Genomic DNA, 22,635 nt, shown 5'->3' on the forward strand with positions numbered 1-22,635 from the left:
TATAATATAATATATTATATATTATGTATATGAAAATATATAATAATATGTATAAATTTTTAAAAATATATATAATAAAAATATATATAATAAAAATATATATAATAAATATATATAACGTATAATATACTATAACATAATAAACCGTTATAAATCGTAATAAAAAACCTTAGCGCATTGTTTTTGTCAGGGTTGCGTAAAAAATATCTTGCCTCTTCCTCTAAACACAAAATGCTAAGTCCTCTCACTCCCCCCCCCCTCTCAGGAAAAAAACTAGTAAAAAAGTTAAACTTGATTCCTTAGTCGAGAGATAAAATAGGGCATATATACCAAGCATAATCCGTCATATTTTCATCAAATATGCTGACTGTCTGCAATTTCTTTAAGTATAAATGCCCAATTGACTTCAGGATTCGGGGTATTGCGTCAAGAAATTGTTTTCAGATTATTGATTAGTTGCTTCCCTAGTATTGAGTATTGTTTCCGCTAATGCATTGAATTAGTTTGTTTATTTTTACAAATGTATTTGTTTGTTTTTGATTATATTTTGTTGATTTTTAGCCCTGAACATATTAATGAGCGGATCGAAGCATTTCTTCATTATTTTCATAATTTTCTAAGTACTCTCACTACTAGCAATTACATGGAGCGTATGACCTCTTTGATTAAGAATAAAGAGAAACCAGATGTTAGCTTAGATGAAGAATTTAGTAGAAACTGGAACGAAATTCTGAGAGGCGAGTTCATGTTTGATCGACTTGAGAGAACTGTAAGTTTTTTCTTAAACTTGTTCTGAATTTCTAAGGAACTGTTTTTTTTTTGTGTGTGTGTTTTCATTTAAAAATAAATAGATAAGTCCCAAATTTTGAAAAATAGTTTTTTTTATCTTCATTAAAGAAAAAACCTTATTTCCTCCTCACCTTCACTAAATTTTTGTGAATGGTGTCCCTGTATAATATACTAGTAAAAACTGTATGCTACTACTAGTACAACGAACAGGTAATTGCAGCCCAAAGTCGCCCGAGACCAAGACGTCTGCGTATGCTCCATCTTCCCTCCAGTTTATATTCCGGTTCCCTTTAAATTTTCTTATGACATTTTTCCCCTCCACTCTGGATGACCTGTTTTTTAATTGGCCCCAGATGGATGGCCAAAACGAACAATTTCTTACAATCCAGCATCCGTCATGCGTAAAACGTCACCTAGCCGTTTTGTGCGCAACATTACGCCAAAGATAAAATTAAGAAAAAATAAACTTTGAAAATTGCGCTACCTTGAACAATTTATTGCCCAGCAAACTCAAAATTTTTTGGGAACCACCGAAAGATTCATTCCGCAATCCCACAAAAGCGCAAATTTGATAACTCACAATCTATCTTAAATGACCACAACTTATGGCCATCTACTTTGCCACTGGTACTGTCTCTGGTGCATATAAAAAGGTCCCTATTTCTGTAATTAATTTTGACCAAAAACAGAAACTAATTAATTCGATTCCTAATTAAGTTCTTTCATGTATGTCGGTTTATGCCGCATCTGTTTTTTAGTCACCTATTGGCGCCAGTTCGTAAAGTCTAAAAATGGCTAGCCATTGAGCCTTAGGAATATGGCCAGGATCGTCCATGTTGCGATGCACCTCTGTTAGCGTCCATGTTGCGAGATCATTTTTGAGAAGGGAGGATTGGGGAACAAAAATTTGAAAAAAGAAAAGAAATATTTGTATAACGTGGGGATACATCTAATTTGTGAGCGTCTTTTTATCTTTTCGTTTTTTTGCTCTTTTTTTCTTTTTTTCAAAAGAGTGGTCAAAAAATCAAATGATCCAAAATCAAGAACTTATTTTATTCAAAAATACAACACTCTTAGACAATATTTTCATTAATTTTCTTTTTACTAAGTGTAAAAAATAGCTCAACGTTGAATTTGAACCTGCGACACCAGATTCGGAGTTAGGTGCTCCACATTTGAGCTTTCCAAGATCGTCAGTCTGTCTTAGACCTTCGGTGTATTCACGAGTATATTCAAACACGGGCTCCCTATAGAGGGGTCTTCTCTGCAGTTGCAGACACTAACCAATAATTTATTTATTCTAATCTTACACCTGTTTAATTCATTGTTACCTATCATTTTCTTCATATTTGGAAAATGCACAAGATAGTTAATATGCGTATGTTATATCAAAAAATCTAATTTAGCTTTAAATGACTTTACATAGCTTATCATTGCAATTATGTTTTGGCATTTCCCCTGAAATTCCAATTTAAAGAATCCAAAAATTAAAAGTAAAGAATCAAACTCACAAGTCTTGTAAGAAACTCTTGAAACTGTCTTGAAAAATTGGTGTTGCAAAGGAGCTACTCAAATAGAATTTATTATTTTTGTAACCATCTTCATAACGTTTTCAAATGGTAGTATTCCTGGTGGATAATGTAGTGGTAAGACATAAAGTTTTAAAATGATTCATCTTTCTTGCAGAGGCCAACAAATCCTTTTTTTTACCTACCATTGCTGGTTTCCCATCGGTGGCTATCGCATTTATGGGGGTACTAAGCTAGCTTCAATGACTCGGTGTTCAGAATGCGATCCATAGCAAAGCACAAGTTGCTATTGCCTCCTTTACCATCAGTTCTAACTTTTAGGATCTTAGCTTACTATAGTGGTTTTCCCCAGAAATTTGCTGAAACCAATTCAAACTGCTTAAATTAGGCCATCATAAGAATAAATTAAACCAAGCATCGATCAGATGTACTTCATTTAAGTGGGACAAGCCCAAAGAAATAGTCACGATCACCCTGTTGTAAGGTAAATGAAAGCTATTTATGAATTCTATTCATGCAAAACAGGTTTTCCGAGCCCATGCCAATCCGATTCTTTTTTTTTTCATTTTTTCTGAAAGAATTAAAATCCCATGAAAGATGAGAATTCAATCTGACAAAATGAATGTATCATAATTTGATTCTAACTATCATAATTTGATATTCTAAGGAATTTCTTCGCTCAGCCCCCCTGTTTGGTTTCAGCAAATGCATAGAACCGAGTTCAGTTTTTAAAAGGGAGGTTGAGAAAATGGTTAAATGACTTCGTTTTTTGTGTGTGTGTGAAATCATTCCCTGGGCATTAACCAAATACTGGAGAAGGACTTTTTTTCAAGAGAAAAGCCTAGCTTTTTTCCTAGCTTAATATTAATAGCTTATTTATTTATAAAAGTTAGAACATAAAGAAATTTTGCAGAAGCAATGGGGGCTTTTCTAGAATTTTTCACGTGTCTAGTGAAAACATCCTGTTTTACAGTTAAACTTGACTTTAGCTGACATATTTTTTCTTTCTTACTTCAAATTTAAGTGGATAAATCACATCAAACGTGGTGTGAATTATCTGAAATTATCGGCATTCAACGTTTTTTTTAGTTCAGAAGTGAACTAAGAAATAAGAAGCAGGGAAGGGAGGAAATAAGATATAAGGAGGGAAGCAGAAATAAGAAACTGAAAACAAGAAAGGAATTTTTATTCGAAAAATTAAATAAAAAAAACTAATTTTTTTAACTGAAAGTAAGGAGCGACATTAAAACTTAAAACGGACAGAAATTACTCCGTGTATGAAAGAGGCTGTTCCCTTCTCAACGCCCCGCTCTTTACGCTAAAGTTTGACTCTTTCTCTCAATTTTACTTTATTAAACAGTAAAAATTGTTTAAACAGTAAAAAACTGTTAAAACCGTTAAAACAGAAGTGAGCTAAGAAATAAAAAGCAGGGAAGGGAGGAAATAAGGTATAAGGAGGGAAACAGAAATAAGAAACTTAAAACAAGAAAGGGATTTCTATTCGAAAAATGAAACGAATCAGTGAATTTTCTGTTCGGAACAAAACCAGCTATTAAGTAACGTTAAAAACGCTGTTAAGAATCAATCTTCAAATGTTATATCAACAAATCCGGTTTAGCTTTAAATGACTTTACAGTGCTTATCGTTGCAGCTATGTTTTTGCATTTCCCCTGAACTCCAAATTTAAAGAATTCAAAAATCAAAATTAAAGAATCAAATTCACAAATTTCATAAGAAGCTTTGCTTTTCTGACAAGTTCTTGAAAAGTGGTCAAAAGAGTGGTAACATCTTCTTCATATTTGTAAAATGCACAAGAGAGTTAATATGCGTATTTTATATCAAAAAATCTAATTTAGCTTTAAGTAACTTTACACAGCTTATCCTTGCGGTTATGTTTTTGCATTTTCAGACGACTGACTAGTCGTCTACATACTTAAATCTTTCTTCATAGCCAGAAAGGATGAAATTTATCACTGCCAAAAACAGTAGACTAGCGAGCTTAGTACCTTGTGGGGTTCCGCATGTATGCTCGACCCATTCGGAGTTGGTATCTCCTGGGAAAAGACTGTGAACGCACTGATAGCGGGCTTGTAAAAAATTCATCACTAAAAGGAGAGTATGTTTGTGCGCACCGATGGTGCGTAGATTTGTAATAGCAACGGAATGGCGAATAAGATAAAAAGCCTTTCGGTAATCTACGAGGAGAAGGTCGACTATAGCACTTCCTTGGTCGAGCCACTCGACAATGAGATGGTACATCCGTACTAGATAAACAGTTGTGCTGCTGCCTCTTAAGCATCCATACTGATACGGGTCTAGATGTGCAGAGACCTGTGACATAAGTTTGCGGTAAATAAACGTTTCTGCCACTTTAGAATGGTTCGGAGTTATTGATATAGGCCGGAGTTGATCACAAGATTTTGGACACCTTACTTTTGGAATAACGCGGACATGTGCTCTTTTTCAAGCACTAGGGAATACTTGCTGACGGAAACATTGGTTGATTATAGAAGAGAGTGGCTGAGCAAGAAAAATGGCGAATTCGCGTAACAGCTTTACTGGAAGCTCACCTGGGTAGGACGCACAGTTTGCTTTCAGTCTTAGGAGTTCCTTATAAACAGTGAATTTAGAGACTTCACATACGTCATCAATCTCTGCACCAGCAATGATAGTATAAATTTCTGATTTGGTGATTGATGGAAATCTGGTACAAATGTCAGCTAAAAAAGAATTGACTTCATTAGCTGAGGTCAAGGGACCGTCCTCTTTGAGCAGCCTTAGATCAGCCTTAGACGCCATTTGTGGGGGTCTATTGTGAGGCGCATTTTGTCTTACGGCGCATTTTGTCTACGAAACACTGAATGTGTTCAATCAAATCTTTCCTGTTTTTAGCGCTTTCAGGATAATAGACCGAAGCAACAATTAAACATGAAAATCTTTTTGATAAACGTGCAGGTTTGCATTCGGTTGGTAATATTTCGTGGTCGGAGTCAATAGGCTCACTTAACCGCTTTGAGGGTAGGTCATTACGAACATAAAGTCCAACGCCTCCTCCTCGACGATTCAAGCCACGATCGCGACGCGTATTAAAGTAGCTTGCGTAACCTTTGATGCGCGCCGATTCGTCAGAAGTTCGCTTATTATTATTATTGAGGTGTTGTTCTGCCTGGCAATAACTGGCATCAGTTTTATTGTTCAAAGATCTAGCGTTACACACAAGTATATTTGGCAACTTACGTTTAGCTAAAGGACGTTCGAGCTTAAGAACGGGTGGGCTGTCCTGGATGGGCTGTCCTGGATGGGCACACGGGGGTTTCGTCAAATATCTTCAGACTCGGTATTTTAGATGTTCTGGATATCTTGATTTTCACCAGGTTTCGCTCAAACGCTTGTTTTGGCGAAGGACAATAGTCACGGCTTGTCAATAGTACCGAAATAGCACACCCCGTACGCCTTCTCCTTTCATTTTTCCCTGCCCGGCATCCACGTTTCTTTCCTGTCGGGTTGTTTCCATTGGTGGACGATGCGCCGCCTCTGACTTCTTGCAGTAAGTGCAACGCAGTTAGCGTAGTCAAGATAGATGGCGCCAAAAAGGTGGAATGGAAACGCAACTTTATTAAGTCAGTTTTTGGCACAGCGACGGCTTCAACAGGAGTGATTCTGGTACTCAAAAATAGAGCGGGAAAAACTGCAGAAGTCAATATCATTTTCACCATGAAGAACCAACTTCCTCGCACAAATATAAAGCTAAACTCTGGTAAGATGTTTTGCGAGCCAGACGGCGCAAGTGACAACTCACAAATCTCATAAGAAGCTTTGCTTTTTTGGCAAGTTCTTGGAAAGTCGGTTTTGCAAAGGAGCTAGAATTTATTATTTTTGTAGCCATTTTCATAACGTTTTCAAATGGCAATATTCTTGGTAGATAATAAAATGGTGTGAAGTCAGTGTTAAAATTATAGGTTCCTTCGAATTGCGATGAATATATTTGTTTTGTTGCGTTACCTGGAAATAAAATTGAGTCGAGTTCTTTTCCGTTTGTGTGGAATGCTGAAATAGCAGATTACATTTTGGTTAAATGTTTTCTTGATAGTGCGTATCAAAGGATTTTATTAAAAGAAGAAATATTCAGAAATTTCCAGAAACTGTTCGTAAACCATCTTTTCGAACCGTGAAATCTTTGAGTGGGGGGATGCTCTACCATTAGTAATGTAAATAAATGTAGCAGTCTCCATGCTAGTTATGCGTTTTAATCTTTGTAAGAAGGATCTAAGACGACAATCAAGAAACCCAGGTTGTGATGTAGTTAAATCAGATACACAAAAGATTCCTCATATGATTCCTATGAGGAATGATATCCTAGATTGATTCCAAATGATTCCTCCAAGTCAGTGTTAAAATCATAGGTTCGTTGTCTTTCACTCGGTCTATTTATTTTCGGCCTGAAGATATAAAAAATAAATGGTAATTGGAACTACAATGTAATATCGATGCTATACTATGCGTCCAATCTACATTATGTGCATAAATGTATTATAACAAGGACTATAACTATCCAAGTGATTATCGCTTAATAATATAATAGAGTACTCACTACGCTTTTAGCCCGTTAAAAATTTCAGAAACAGTATCGAGACTCCTAATTCATGTTTTGTTAGTTAGACAAAGATGAAGATGTCACTTAGCTACTGTCGCGACCTGATCGGGCAGCAATCGCAATGAAAACAACGCGGTTCCAGGCTAGTGGGAGGACTAGTGAGGAGTGCAGTCTGGCTCGTCGACAGATAGGTTGCGACAAGAACTGTCAGCAAAGGAACACCTTATACATACAATGTCGCAAATTAAACTAACCACTCAAAAAAACTAGCAGATAAATAAAGCAATGAACGTTTTTAGTTGAAGTCTATGGACAAATTCTGTCTGGGTTGAATTGTGGTGGACACATATGAATCGTCCCACCGACGCCATGGTTAGCTTTAATTCTTTTAAAAGGGTTTAAATTCTGTTACCTTAGGGTCATCTCCTCTTTTTTTCTCCTTCCTTGTGTTGTGCTATTCTTGTGTCTTCTCGTTTTTTCTTGTCATTTGCTTAGCGTTGGACTCGCGTGAGGCTGACTTATTTTTGGCAATATATGGCGTTTTACTTGGCCCTACCAAGAGCAATTTATACGAAGCACATATTGTATTGTATCAGATTAACGACGCTTCTTGACTACTAAGGTCCCTGTGTCGGCCCTGCAGTGCATTGCTGCAGTATGATTCGATCTCTGGGTCCCGTATTACCAAGCTAAGGTCAAACCCACTGCGCCATCACAGGACTACGAAGCACATATAAGATGTAAGCATTAGGTTTCAAATGAAATCTATTATTTTCCAGTGTCACATTTGCACTGAAGAAACAAAAGAGAAACATTTAAGCTTTTTTCGGAATTCCTAGAATTTTGTTTTTGTGGTTAACGTTTACTTGCTAGATGAAAAACTAGTCGAACCAAATCTAAAGGAGTTTTTTTTTTTTTTTCATTACGCATTTTTTTCAGGACTTTTTTTTAGTTTTCACTTTCTTGGGGGACTAGGAAGTGCGTTGTTCAAAAGGAGGCTTTGTCAGCTACTTGTGAAAAACGTGCACTATGGTTCCACCTTTAATGAACTTTAATAAAATTCTGTCATGAACAGTCACTGATGATATTATGTACAGTGACTGGACGCAGTCACTTGTTGTATTGTTGATGTTGTATTTGTACATCGTTTTGTGCTGATATTGTGTTTGTGTGCAAATTGGCCCCAAAGCTACATCCGTCATGCATTTACTGACCTAATATAAAAAACTTTTAGTGGGTTAACGTTTTTAAATGAATTTTGTTTTTAAGTGTACGTGGTACATAATTAACAATATTAGTTTTGGGGTGTAGTTAGTATTACTTGAAAGAGAGGAGGAGGGAGTAAGAAGAGAGTGAGTAAGAAAACGGTTGAAATACCTCGCATAACAAATTTTAGCTGATTTCATTCCAGATATCCAGCCGAACTAGCGTGTAATTGATATTTCAGGCTTTTCTAAATTCGTGTATCTGTGTGTCTTATTGTTTTTATTATTTTTTTTTTCTTAGGTTGAATTTCTGAGGAACATAACGTTTGATGCAATAAAAGACTTGTACCAGAAACTATTCTGTTTTTGCGATAACGAAAAATTCAGAAAGATATCCTTTGAAGTACTGGGAAGACAGTCAAAAGACGAAAGTGAATTGAAAAAAGGTAAAATAATCATCCTTAAACATCTGCTTTTATGTAACTACTTTTTGAAGTTTTCCCTGAAACTATGCCCCCAAGGAGTATGGAATCCAAATAAGAGGCGAAACTCAAGCTGCTTCTGCTGCAATTACTTACAACTTAATACCGCACCAAATCGCCTACGGCCAGCACTACTGCGCACGCTCCTCCTCCATTCTTTCCAACTTGGAGTGCAGCACTCGCTGGTGATGCATGGCAATATTTTGGTGGGTCATGGGCAGGACATGCATCCTTTGGCTGACTATACTTTAGATACGTTTTTTGTAAAAAAAAAAAAAAAAAAAAAAAAAAACTATTTTTTAAATGAATGACGTCACATTCATATGCATTTATAGAGCAAAAAAGATACATGATAATATTGTAATGACGTCATACATTGTATAAAAGGAGTCGTATTCAGACTCTATTTTTCACTAGTTTAAAACGCGTCTAGAGGACCACCCGAATAACGATACTAGGTTAATGATCTTTTAAGCTTCCCTCAGGTAAAGTTTTGAATAAAAGAAATGTATTTATCAAGGGGGGGAGGGAGGGTATCAGGATTTTAGAAATGCGTAGGTGGAGCAGAGCCCTGAATAGTTTGGGAATCACTGCTTTAAATCCTTCTTATGACCTCTTCCCACTCGAATCTGGGAAGACCTGATTTTTGATCAGCACCAAAAGGATGGCCAAAATGCACAGTATTTGGCAATCCGCCATTCATCATCCATGAAAACTGTTAGAAAATACACATAGTCTTTGTTATTCTACTTTTTACGTCTGTAGTGTATCCATCATCCTTAATAAGAGTAGCACTATTTTGAAGTATAAATTCTACTAAAAATTCGCCGCAGCTCCAAGCTACCTGAGGCCAGCACAGCTCCACACACTCCTCCATCCCAATTTATTCAAAGCCTCTCTCTTTACACCCTTCCAGGAAATTCCTATTTTCCTTAAATACTCCCTTGCGGCGTCCTCCTACCTCAACATGCATCAAGTTATATATATTACTAGCTGTTGGGGTGGCGCTTCGTGCCCCCCTCCAAGCCCCCCCCCGCGCGTGTAAGTCGTTACGCGCCATTGTAGTTGTGTCCCACCTGTGAATATAGAAAGATATATATATATATATATATATATATATATATATATATATATATATATATATATATATATATATATATATGTTTTTAACTACGTAAAACTTGCGAATATACAACATTCTTCGATGTCCCATTGTCTGTGCATATAAATAGATTGTCAGGTTTACCGACTCTTGAACATGCAACATAAAATTGTCCATGGGAAAAACAATCCGTATTCAGATCTATGCCTGATTATTCTAATGATTGCCCTTGAGCTTTGTTGATGGTGATTGCTAATCGAACATTCCCTGTGTCCCCGTCGTCATTTATATATCCCCCTGTGCCCCCGGCATCCCCCTTGTAGTTGTTTTCCTGTGTCCCGGTCGTCATTTATATTCCCAGTATCCTGGTCATCATTTGTGTCACTGTGTCCCAGTCTGTAATTTCTCTTTGAGCGTCCCAGTCGTCATTTATATTCCCTGTGTCCCGGTCGTCATTTGTGTCCCGGTCTGTAATTTATCTTTGAGTGTCCCGGTCGTCATTTATGTCTCCCGGTCGTTATTTGTGTCCCAGTGTCCCAGTCTGTGATTTCTCTTTGAGTGTCCCGGTCGTCATTTATATTCCCTGTGTCCCGGTCTATAGTTTTCTTTTTCTCCTTTATTTTTTAGTTTTTCTCCTTTTTTTCCTTTTTTTCTTTTTCAGTTTTTAATTTTTTTAGTTTTTTTTACTAGTTTTTAGTTGTTTTTTTTCTATTTACTTTTTTGTAGTTTTTACCTTTTTTTAGTTTTTTTTGTTTTTTTCTTTTTTTTTTTTCTTTTTTTTTTTAGCTTTTTTATTTTTTTTTAGTATTTTCTTTTTATTTTTATTTTTTTAGTTTTTACCTTTTTTAGTTTTTTTTCTTCTTTTGTATTAATGCACCAAACGACGTCATTTGGAAACATGAGTTATATTTTCTGATTTTTGATAAAAAAAAAAAAAACGCTTAGATTCTGACGTAGTTCCAGTAAGCAAAGTCTTCAATGGCTCTGGGGATGCAGCCAGTTGAGGAAGTTTAACTTTTCCTGAGGCGCAACACATTCCCATTGTTTCACCATTAAATTTCAAGGCCTTGCAGTAGGGACAAATTTTAGACATAGTCCCAATTTGAACACATCTACTATAATCATCGACTGGGCTGTACCTGAATGCCATGCGATAATTTTCACGTTGCTCTTGTGATTCCTCGGCACGCTTTCTTTTGGCATTATCTCTTGAAGCCGCAAGCCTGTTTTCACGTTGCTCTTGTGATTCCTCGGCGCGGTTTCTGTTCTTACTTTCTCTATCAGCCGCAAGCCTGTTTTCTTGCTGTTCTTGTGATTCCTCGGCACGCTTTCTTTTCTTACTTTCTCTATCAGCAGCAAGTTTTTTGGCAAAGACTCTTTGAGCAGCTTCCTCGGCTGTTGCCATTGTAGATTCTTCAGTCATTTTACAATTAAACATTTTTCCGTCCACGATCTTCTTACAGTTAAAAATTTGTCTTTGACCGAATTTCTTAAATACCTTTAATGATGTCATCGTCAAAACAAACATGACGACAACTAACTTCATGACGACATGAGAACATGACGTCACTCGACAGACATAACACACAGACAAATTATTTTTATATATATATATATATATATATATATATATATATATATATATATATATATATATGTATATATCTATATATATAGATATCAGGTTAATGTTAGGACAGTTTTAATTTTGGCTTCAGTTTTAATTGTCGAATATTTTATTGTAAGTCTAATTTTAGATTTATCTATTTGCTTTGCTGATGACAACTTTTAGATATAGAGCTGAAATATTCATTTATTAAAATTCACTGTCCTAAAATAACTCCTTATTATTTTAACTTTGTTGTTTATAACAATCTAAGGCTAGCAGAGTTTTTCCTTCCCATTTGTCTCCCATAGCCTTTACCATGTTTGATAGTTACAAAGTCCATTAAAACAGTCCACATGGATTATGATAAGACAAAACCCTGCGTCGAATTGTTTCATTTTACGTCCCATTTGCGTTGTATATAGAAAGAACCCATTTTTTTTTTTGTGAATTCATGCCATCGTCGTGTATGAATAAACAATAATACTATTTGCAACCAAGAGAGCATTGGTATCGAGGATAAGAAAAGGTGATAGATATCACATTAAGAACTAGATCTACATTGCATGGGCACCATGAGGTGTTGCGGCAACCTTTGTTCGGCTTCGCCGCATAAAGTGTTGCGAGAGCAACACTTTGGTTGCGGCATCACTTAGAAAGGAGCAAAGGACCTTCTTGAAAGGAGCAACTTCTTTAGCAATGAGAGAACTTTTAAAGTTTTAAGAGATACATTTGATACCATTTCTGTACCGCAATCCCAAGTGGGAAAAATGAAATGATAAACTCAGCTGAAATCACGAACAGAAATGGGTAGATACGTTCTGAGACCATACTGGCTATGCATGACATATGAGAACAAAGAAAGGGAACAAAAAATGAAAAGAGAAAAAAAACAAATAGGTGAAAAAACGAGGATTTTATCAGCCAGTAGCTAAATATTGAAAAACAAGCAAATATTACGACAAGGACCTCCGCCAAGTCGTCCTCAGTGCTCAAAGAAAACAAAGAAAAAAAAAAAAAAAAACAAAACAAAAAAAAAACAGCAAAATCTAACCTTTATAAGTGACCTGCACGAGAGGAAGACAGATACTGACTCAACCAACAAAAAACCAAGTTTAAATCAATGAAAGAGAAGTTACCAATTAGATTGAATAAGTATCCTTTGCCTTGCAACAGATTTCGCCTGTCTACAATTTCGGTTTTCATTAGATATGCGGACATGTTGTCTTAAATTAGATTGAGCGGAAATATTCATAGATTCTTTTAATATTAAATTATTATAAATTGGGCTTAAGGAAATATCTCCCGTGTCTCTATTTATAGCCAAATTTCTATTTATATGTTTTTTTATCTCAATAGCCTCTTTAAAAGATTGCGGTAGACCATTTTCAGTAGATATTAAAGTTGCCTCTTCAAAAAGAACTAAATGGGCAGGATTTTCGTATATATGCTGGGCCAGAGCTGAATCAAAGTTGTCATTTTTATTTTCCAATCTCAGGGACTTGTCTATTGAAATTTTGTGTTCTTGCAATCGTTCCCCTAGTTGTTGATTGGTCCTTCCAATGTAAAATCTTCCACATGAACAAGGGACTCTGTAGACACCACTACCTAGTATAGGGTCTGTTTTATCCTTTCCCGAGTTGAAAAAATGTTCAACTTTTTGTTCAGTTTTAAAAGAAACAGAGAGATTATGTCTTTTTAAAATTTTTCCAAGTTTGTCGCTGAGTTTTTTTACGTATGGTAATGTAGTGAAAGTTTTTTTCTCAATTGCCAGTGTACCTGAATCAAGGGGGACGGGCTTCCTGTTTTCCTGTTTAATCTTTTTTAATCGTCTATCTATTATATTTTCAATGAGGTTGATTGGGTAGCCATTGCAGAATAGAATGTCCTTAACATAGTCTAACTCGGATTTTACATGATTACGTGAACATATTTTTAAAACCCTGTCGACTAAAGAAATTACTACCCCTCTTTTTACACAAGGAGGGTGATTTGACGAGAAATGTAGATACCGATCATTATGGGTTGGCTTTCTATATATAGAAAAATCCAGGCTGGGAATATTTTTTATAATTAAAACATCCAAGAAAGGGAGCTTTCCTGAATCTTCCAGTTCTATTGTGAATTGAAGATTCGAATCAAAAGAATTCAAATGTGCCAAAAAAACTTTTAGAGAGTTCTGACCATGTTCCCAAATAGCAAGAATATCATCAACGAAACGAAACCAGAGAGAGTGTTTTAAGGGGAAACTATGCAAAGCAGACTGTTCTATGAAATCCATGTAAAAATTTGCCAAAAAAGGAGACAAAACAGTGCCCATGGGCAGGCCCTTGACCTGAAGGAAAAATTTTTCTCGAAACCTAAAATATAAAGAGAACTTGTTGCAAAGACGTACAAGCGTCATTATTGTGTCAATTTCCAAGGTTTTGTAATCTGCCCAAGTAGAATTTTCCTCTAATTTTCTTTGTAAGGCCTGTTCACATTTATGGACATCGCATGAAGTGTACATGGAAATTGCATCAAAACTAGATAAGATAGTTTTTTCTGTTATACTATGATTTTTCAGCTTCTCAACAAGATCTATGGAATTTCTTATATAAGATTTCTGTGATGTTAGAAGATACTTGAAAATTATAGCTAAGAATTTTCCTACGCCTGTAGCTGGAGAGCTATAACATGCTACAATAGGACGTAACGGAGTATCCTTCTTATGAATTTTGGGTAGACCGTAAAATTTCGGGGCTGAACAACCTTTTGGGTAAAATTTTCTATACATTTGAGGGGTGATTAGTCTATTATCTTTTAAAATTTCTAATTCTTTCCTCAACTGCTTGGTGTATTTATCTGTGGGATCAGTTTTTATTTCTTTATAAGTATTTTTATCCAATAAAAGGCTATTTATTTTATTTTGATAATCTGCAGAATCCATAATCACAACTGTGTTTCCTTTGTCCGCTCTTGTAATTACTGTATTTTTATCTTTTTTCAATTTTTTGAGGATTTTTTTGAGGATTTTTGATAATAATGATCGGTATCTACATTTCTCGTCAAATCACCCTCCTTGTGTAAAAAGAGGGGTAGTAATTTCTTTAGTGGACAGGGTTCTAAAAATATGTTCACGTAATCATGTAAAATCCGAGTTAGACTATGTTAAGGACATTCTATTCTGCAATGGCTACCCAATCAACCTCATTGAAAATATAATAGATAGACGATTAAAAAAGATTAAACAGGAAAACAGGAAGCCCGTCCCCCTTGATTCAGGTACACTGGCAATTGAGAAAAAAACTTTCACTACATTACCATACGTATCAAAACTCAGCGACAAACTTGGAAAAATTTTAAAAAGACATAATCTCTCTGTTTCTTTTAAAACTGAACAAAAAGTTGAACATTTTTTCAACTCGGGAAAGGATAAAACGGACCCTATACTAGGTAGTGGTGTCTACAGAGTCCCTTGTTCATGTGGAAGATTTTACATTGGAAGGACCAATCAACAACTAGGGGAACGATTGCAAGAACACAAAATTTCAATAGACAAGTCCCTGAGATTGGAAAATAAAAATGACAACTTTGATTCAGCTCTGGCCCAGCATATATACGAAAATCCTGCCCATTTAGTTCTTTTTGAAGAGGCAACTTTAATATCTACTGAAAATGGTCTACCGCAATCTTTTAAAGAGGCTATTGAGATAAAAAAACATATAAATAGAAATTTGGCTATAAATAGAGACACGGGAGATATTTCCTTAAGCCCAATTTATAATGATTTAATATTAAAAGAATCTATGAATATTTCCGCTCAATCTAATTTAAGACAACATGTCCGCATATCTAATGAAAACCGAAATTGTAGACAGGCGAAATCTGTTGCAAGGCAAAGGATACTTATTCAATCTAATTGGTAACTTCTCTTTCATTGATTTAAACTTGGTTTTTTGTTGGTTGAGTCAGTATATGTCTTCCTCTCGTGCAGGTCACTTATAAAGGTTAGATTTTGCTGTTTTTTTTTTTTTTTTTTTTTTTTTTTTTTTTTCTTTGTTTTCTTTGAGCACTGAGGACGACTTGGCGGAGGTCCTTGTCGAAATATTTGCTTGTTTTTCAATATTTAGCTACTGGCTGATAAAATCCTCGTTTTTTCACCTATTTGTTTTTTTTCTCTTTTCATTTTTTGTTCCCTTTCTTTGTTCTCATATGTTAAGAAATGGGTAGAAACAATAGATGAAAGCACTTTCGGTTCCCACTTTTTTATTTCTGTAATTTTTTCTATTTACCACTCAAAGAAGATATATTGGCTGTGGGGCTGAGTAACTGCCGGATATATTTAACACTTATAGATTTTAGTCCATCTTCAATTTGAAACTGGTGCCTGCCTGCTTGCCGGCTAGAACGGAGCTTTCCACTCGAAAGCAGAAACATGGTTTGATGAAACGAAATTTCACTGTATAACTTCAGATAGCTCTCTCTCACACTGGCTATAAAACTGCAAGTCACTTCATACACTATAGGCTCTGGCTCAAGGACTAGCAAAAACCGTTCTTTTTGGCCCCAGGCAAGAGCTCTACGAAGGTTTCCAAAATGCAAAGTCATATTCATCAATCCAGCCTTAGGTCCATACTTTCCTTAAAAACTGCAGAGGCTAGACCCTTACCACTTTCTACGAATAAGCTAAAATTGAGGTGCTAGGAACCAAAAAAAAAAAAACACGACAAAAACAAAGTGTTACTCCCGCAACACAATTGTAATTTCATTAAGAATTGTAATTTAGAATCTATATCATATTAAAGGTGGTTTTCAGCCATACTGATTTCAAAGGTGCGCTTTTTATTTCGATTCAGCGCTATTTTCAAGTGATTTCAAACTCGTTCTCAAATTTTCTAATAATTTATCATCGCAATTAGCTTTTACTGTTAGCAATTAACTGAAGTAATAGTTATCATTCCTGAAACAGTATAAAGAGACAATTCTTGTTTTTACTATTGTAAAAATTGATTTTAGATTGTTGGTTACTATGGGCCGTGTTTCATATGCTACTACATTGCAGCTATTACTGCAACCATACTATAGAAATCTATTAGGATCTGTATATTGTAATTTTATTTTTATTTTCATAGAATTGTTTTGAACAGTTTTATAATAGTAATAATACCTCAACCTTCCAAAACCCCAGAAAACTCTTTATTTCCTCCTTTGAATTATGTATTCGTTTACTTCTAATTACATATTTATAACACCTTTATATGACACGATGCCCATTTTAAAGCTCATTTTATACCCATGAAAAACTCATTTTACTCTTTAAAAAACGGTTTCACAATTGAAGGTATCAATGTTTTCAAGGTATTCAGTTTCCCTGGTGACAGTTCAACTATACTGATACACCGGGATAAAGCTAAAGTTTTGGATATCTAAACTGATTTAAAACGGCTATTTAAACTGATACGATTTATTAAACTGTGAAACTAATAATTGGCTAACAACCCATCCGCCGTTATTAGCAGCATAATCCAAAGACGTCGCCTGACGTTTATCTTTCATATTACGGTTTTCTCTCTGTTTGAAAGATGAAGATGCAACCATTATGAAATGACGACATGCAAGATGCAATGACGACATTATGACAATAAAACAACTTAGAGCTGGAAGTTCTGTCACCGATCGATGTGCCTTTTTTATGCTCTTTTCAAATTAAACCTAGTAAAAACAAACCACGGCCCATTGTAACCAAAATCATACCCTAGAGAAACAAAAAGATACGTGTATGATTCTTGTCAAAAAATATCATTTGCATGTGAAGATGTAGTTTTTGTCAAAAACTTTTTTTTTTATGTTATGCTCTGTTATTTATGAAAAGCGCACATCTATGCAATTTTCTCAGAAATGAGCCCTTAAACACCTCTCTATGATATTTTAGTGCCACTAGCGGTGACTAAGAAAAGGATATCCTTTGTGATATTTCCAGCTGTGACGTTTTCATTAGTTTCGGGGATGATTCACTAGTTTCGGGGGGGGGGTCACTAGTTTCGGGAGATTTCAAGCTATTTTTTTTTAATTCCCATTTGTTTATTTTTTCAGCAAATTTTGCCATTAAGATATATAAAAAAATAGTTATTATTTCTGTATCAGGTTCAAATGGGGATTCTTCTTTATCTGACAGTTTTTTTTTACGTGTTTTAAATTTTTGGTTTATGGGGGGTAGGGTTCTTTCTTTACTTGGTTGCTCCTATGTTCCTAATGGAGAAACTCATTATTGTGATTTTACGCCTTTTCAGTTTGGTTTTCGGAAAAGTTTCGGTTGCTCCCATGCACATCATGTTTTAAGCCGACCCATTAAAGATGCCGTAAAAACTAAAATGTCTTTATACTGTCTTACTTTTGACATTTCTGGGGCTTTCGACAATATTGTGCACTCTCAGGCTCTATTTTACCTTGCGTCTTCAGGTGTTAATCCTTCTGTACTATGTTTATTGTCTTCTTGGTATTCAAAGTCTAAAATTCAAGTTACCTGGAATGGCCAAATATCTGACCCGATAAAAATTAATAAGGGAGTTTGGCAAGGTGCCGTGTTGTCCCCTAGTATATTTAAATGTGTGCTTGCATCGTGCCTGTGTCCCCTTAAAAGTTCTGTTTTTTACGGCAATATTGGTTTGTCTTCTGTTGCATATGCAGACGACGTTCTTCTTGTTGCCCGGACTCGCCGTGGATTGCTTTCCAATTTTACTATTTCAACCATGAACTATCTAAGATTGGACTGTTAGTTAATGCGTCTAAATGCGAGTTTATTTGTTTTAATAGCCCTTATGCGGTCGCTCCATTCCTTGCTGGGACTGCAATTCTGCCATGTTTTTCTTTATTTAGTTGGCCTGGTCTGTGTTTCGGCCCAACACTTTCCACTACCTGTTCATCCCTAGTGAATCAAGCCGTGAAAAATCTACGCGTCGCTTACGGAAAAATATCAACAAACAAAAGCCGTTACTACCGCAACGGTTTGTGCATGATTTATAATGCTTATTGCGCCCCTGTGCTTTTGTTTTTATCAGGCATGGCTCATCGGTTTCGTAAGAAAGATCGCCATACTCTACGTGCGGCTTATTTCAGATATTGCAAATTCCTCCTCCGGCTTGCTAGATGGAACCGAAATAAAAAAAAAACTGCTCGATTTGGTTTAATAGATGTGCCTTCTCGGATTCGGTCTTCCAGTGATGATTTATGTCAAAAGACTATCTACTTTATTCACGTTTACGACCCTCTGCAGCCTTTTTTCCATATTGATACTGGTTAATTAGTACATGTTGTCTTTTGTTAGTTTGAATTTTTTTTCTTCGCTGTTTATTGTTTTTGTTTTGTTTATTTATAATACTCCGTACTTTGTGTTTTTTATACTTTTATGGGAAATAAAGTTCATTCATTCATTATCAAACAGTTTGTGGTAACGAACAAGGAGCGACCCGGCTCAACAGTAACCAAAACTCTAAAAAACGGAATCATGATATCAATAGCTACATCAAAAGAATTGTCTTTTAATGCTGATTTTAAATATATAAGTTTCATGAAGTTTAGTCTTACCCATCAAAACTTAGGAGCCTGAAAAAATTTGCCTTATTTTAGAAAATAAGGGAAAACACCCCGTAAAAGTCATTGAATCATACCATCAGACTCAGCTTATCAGATAATCCTACTGTAGAAGTTTCAAGCTCCTATCTACAAAAATGTGAAATATTGTATTTTTTGCCAGAAGACAGATCACGGATGCGTGTTTATTTGTTGGTTTTTTTCCAGGGGTGATGGTATCGACCCAGTGGTCCTAGAATGTCGCGAAAGGGCTCATTCTAGCAGAAATTGGAAGCTCTAGTGCCCTTTTTAAGTGACCAAAAAAATTAGAGGGCACCTAGGCCCCTCCCAGGCACATTTTTTCCCAAAGTCACCGGATCAAAATTTTGAGATAGCCATTCTGTTCAGCTTAGTCGAAAATCTAATAACTATATCTTTAAGAAGGACTTCATTCCCCACAGTCCCCGGGGGAGGGGCTGCAAGTTACAACCTTTGACCATTGTTTACATATTGGCTTGTAATGGTTATTATGAAGTGTACAAACGTTTTCAGGGGGGCTTTTTTGCGTTTGGGGGGAGGGGGCTACGTGGGAGGATATTTCCATGGAGGAATGTATCATGAGGGAAGAGAATTTACATAAAGGGGGCGCAGGATTTTCCAGCATTATTTAAAAAGAAAAACAATGAGAAAATAAGTAAAACTTTTTTTTTCAACTGGAAGTAATGAGCAGCATTAAAACTTAAAACGAACAGAAAATATTACATACATAAGGGAGTTCGTCTCCTCGACAATACCTTGCTCTTTACGCTAAAGTATTTTTAATAATTTCAATTATTTATTCTACGGCCTTTGTGATTCAGGGGTCATTCTTAAAGAATTGGGACAAAATTCAAGCTAAATTGTAAAGAGCGAGATATTAATTTTGTCCCAATTCATTAAGAATGATCCCTGAATCACAAAGGCCGTAGAATAAATAGTTGAAATTCATAAAGTTACTTTAGCGTAAAGAGCGAGGTATTAGGAGGAGGTGAACCCCTCATATGCGTAATAATTTCTGTTCGATTTAAGTTTTAATGTTGGTCCTTACTTTCAGTTGAAAAAACTTTTTCGTATTTATTTTTTCATTTATATTTTTAAAAATGCTAAAAAATCATGCAATTTTCTTCATGGAAATTTTCTTACCGCATGGCAAATTCCTCCATGGACAGCCCATCCCACGGGGACTGTGGAGGAGTAAGTCATCCCCAAAGACATAGTTATTACGTTTTTCGACTATGCTGAATAAAAGGGCTATCTCAGAATTGTGATCCAGTGACTTTGGGAAACAAATGAGCGTGGGAGGGGGCCTAGGTGCCCTCCATTTTTTTGTCACTTAAATAGGGCACTAGACCTCTTGATTTCTGTTAGAATGAGCCCTCACGGGACATTCTAGGACCAATGGGTCGATACGATCACCCCTGGGAAAAAAAACAAAAAATAACACGCATCCGTGATCTGTCTTGTGGCAAAAAATGTAAAATTCCACATTTTTGTAGATAGATGCTTGAAACTTCTACCGTAAGGTTCTCTGATACGCTGAATCTGACGATGTGATTTTCGTTAAGATGCAATGACTTTTATGGGGTGTTTCCCCCTATTTTCTAAAATAAGGCAAATTTTCTCAGGCTCCTAAGTTTTGATGGGTAAGACTAAACTTGATGAAACTTAAATGTTTAAAATCAACATTAAAATGCAATTCTTTTGATGTAGCTATTGGTATCAAAATTCCGTTTTTTAGAGTTTTGGTTACTATTGAGCCGGGTCGCTCCTTGTTCGTTACCACGAAGTGTGTGATAATGAATGAATGAACTTTATTACCCGTAAAAGTATAAAAAACACAAAGTGCGGAGTATTATAAATAAACAAAAACAAAAACGATAAACAGCGAAGAAAAAAAATTCAAACTAACAAAAGATAACAAACTAACAAAAAGATAACAAACTAACAAAAAAGATAACAAACTAACAAAGATAACAAAAGACTGAATATGGAAAAAGGCTGCAGAGGGTCATAAACGTGAATAAAGTTGATAGTCTTTTTACATAAATGCAATGACTTTTGAGGGTGTTTCCCCCTATTTTCTAAAACAAGGCAAATTTTCTCAGGCTCCTAAGTTTTGATGGGTAAGACTAAACTTGATGAAACTTATATCAGCATTTCTAAGTAAGTCTAAACTTGACGAAACTTATAAATTTAAAATCAGCATGAAAATGCGATTCTTTTGATGTAACTATTGTTATAAAAATTCCGTTTTTTAGAGTTTTGGTTACTGTTGAGCTCCTTGCTACAGTTCGTTACCACGAACTGTTTGATAGTAATGGTTACTGGGAAGTGTACAGACGTTTTCTGGGGGATTTGTCGTTTAGGGGGGAGAGTTGAGGGGGGTTACGTGGGGGGATATTTCCATGCAGGAACTTCTCATGGGGGAAGACAATTTCAATGAAGGGGGCGCAAGGTTTTCTAGTATTATTTGAAAAAAAATAAAAACAAAATATGAAAAGTTTTTTCTACTGAAAGTAAGGAGCAGCATCAAAACTTAAACGAACAAAAACTGTTACGCATATAAGGGGTTTACCTCCTCGTAATACTTCACTCTTTACGCTAAAATATTTTTAGTAATGTCAACTATTTATTCTACGGCCTTTGTGATTCAGAGGTCATTCTTAAGTAATTGGGACAAAATTTAAGCTTTAGTGTAAAGAGTGAGGTATCGACGAGGGGTGAACCCCTTCATATACGCAATAAAACATACGAATATAGAAGATCGTTACGTAAGTTAATTCGTAAGCTGCGTATATTTTTTAATAATGAAAACGTTTGTAAAAAATTACAAGTTCTAGTTGCCTTTTTATGTAATCAAAAAATTGGAGGGCAACTAGCCCTCCTCCCTCGCTCCTTTTTTCTCGAAATCTTCCGATTAAAACTATGAGAAAGCCATTTAGCCAAAAAAAATTAATATGCAAATTTCGTTTTAATTATTTATGTGCGGAGAGCCAAGATCAAAACATGCATTAATTCAAAAACGTCCAGAAATTAAATAAAAAAACAAGTTTTTTAAATGACAGTAAGGAGCAACATTAAAAATTAAAACGAACAGAAATTACTCCGTATATGAAAGAGGCTTTTCCTCCGCAACCTCTCGCTCTTTACACTAAAGTTTTTTTTATTGTTTTAAAAAGTAGAGTTGTGAGAAAGAGTCAAACTTTAGCGTAAAGAGCGAGGCGTTGAGGAGGAAAAGCCCCTTTCATCTACGGAGTAATTTCTGTTCGGTTTAAGTTTTAATGTTGCTCCTTACTTTCATTTAAAAAACTGGTTTTTTCTATTTAATCTAGTTAGAAACGTTTTACCAGTACCTCCTGGCGCATCCAAGAAGAAGATTTTTCCAACTTGGTAATCGACACAATGCATTATCTGATCATAAATGCCTTTTTGTTGAGACGTTAACTTAGAAATATTTGTTTGTACATACGACAATAGATCAATCGTGTTGTAACTTTGTTCACGATCCAATTCTACACATTTAGAAATAGCAGCAGTACGATTGAGTGAAGGCATTCCCAAATGATTGAAAAGTTTGTTTGCCATAGACAACCATAAATCTTCAATCATAACTAAAGTGCAGTTATAAATTTGTGTTCTAAAGTCCAAGGTCATACCTGACTGTCGGTAATTGCATTAGGTACTAAAAGTCGAGGATATTGCTTTGTGCACCTTCCTCTGTCCATGCGTGGTGAATTT

At 35.5% G+C, this 22,635-nt stretch overlaps 1 protein-coding gene across 1 annotated transcript in view; it reads left to right on the forward strand.

The window, feature by feature from the left end:
* LOC136042315 (nardilysin-like) overlaps positions 1 to 22,635 on the forward strand; it is a gene marked incomplete at its 5' end in the record, with an annotated part of 72,842 nt that overhangs the window by 44,535 nt on the left and 5,672 nt on the right. The window contains 2 exon segments of the mRNA XM_065727265.1: positions 562 to 769; positions 8,419 to 8,563. Coding sequence (XP_065583337.1) covers positions 562 to 769; positions 8,419 to 8,563 — 353 coding nt within the window.

Source organism: Artemia franciscana, unplaced genomic scaffold, assembly GCF_032884065.1.
Source record: "Artemia franciscana unplaced genomic scaffold, ASM3288406v1 Scaffold_1078, whole genome shotgun sequence".
NCBI classification, from domain to species: domain Eukaryota; kingdom Metazoa; phylum Arthropoda; class Branchiopoda; order Anostraca; family Artemiidae; genus Artemia; species Artemia franciscana.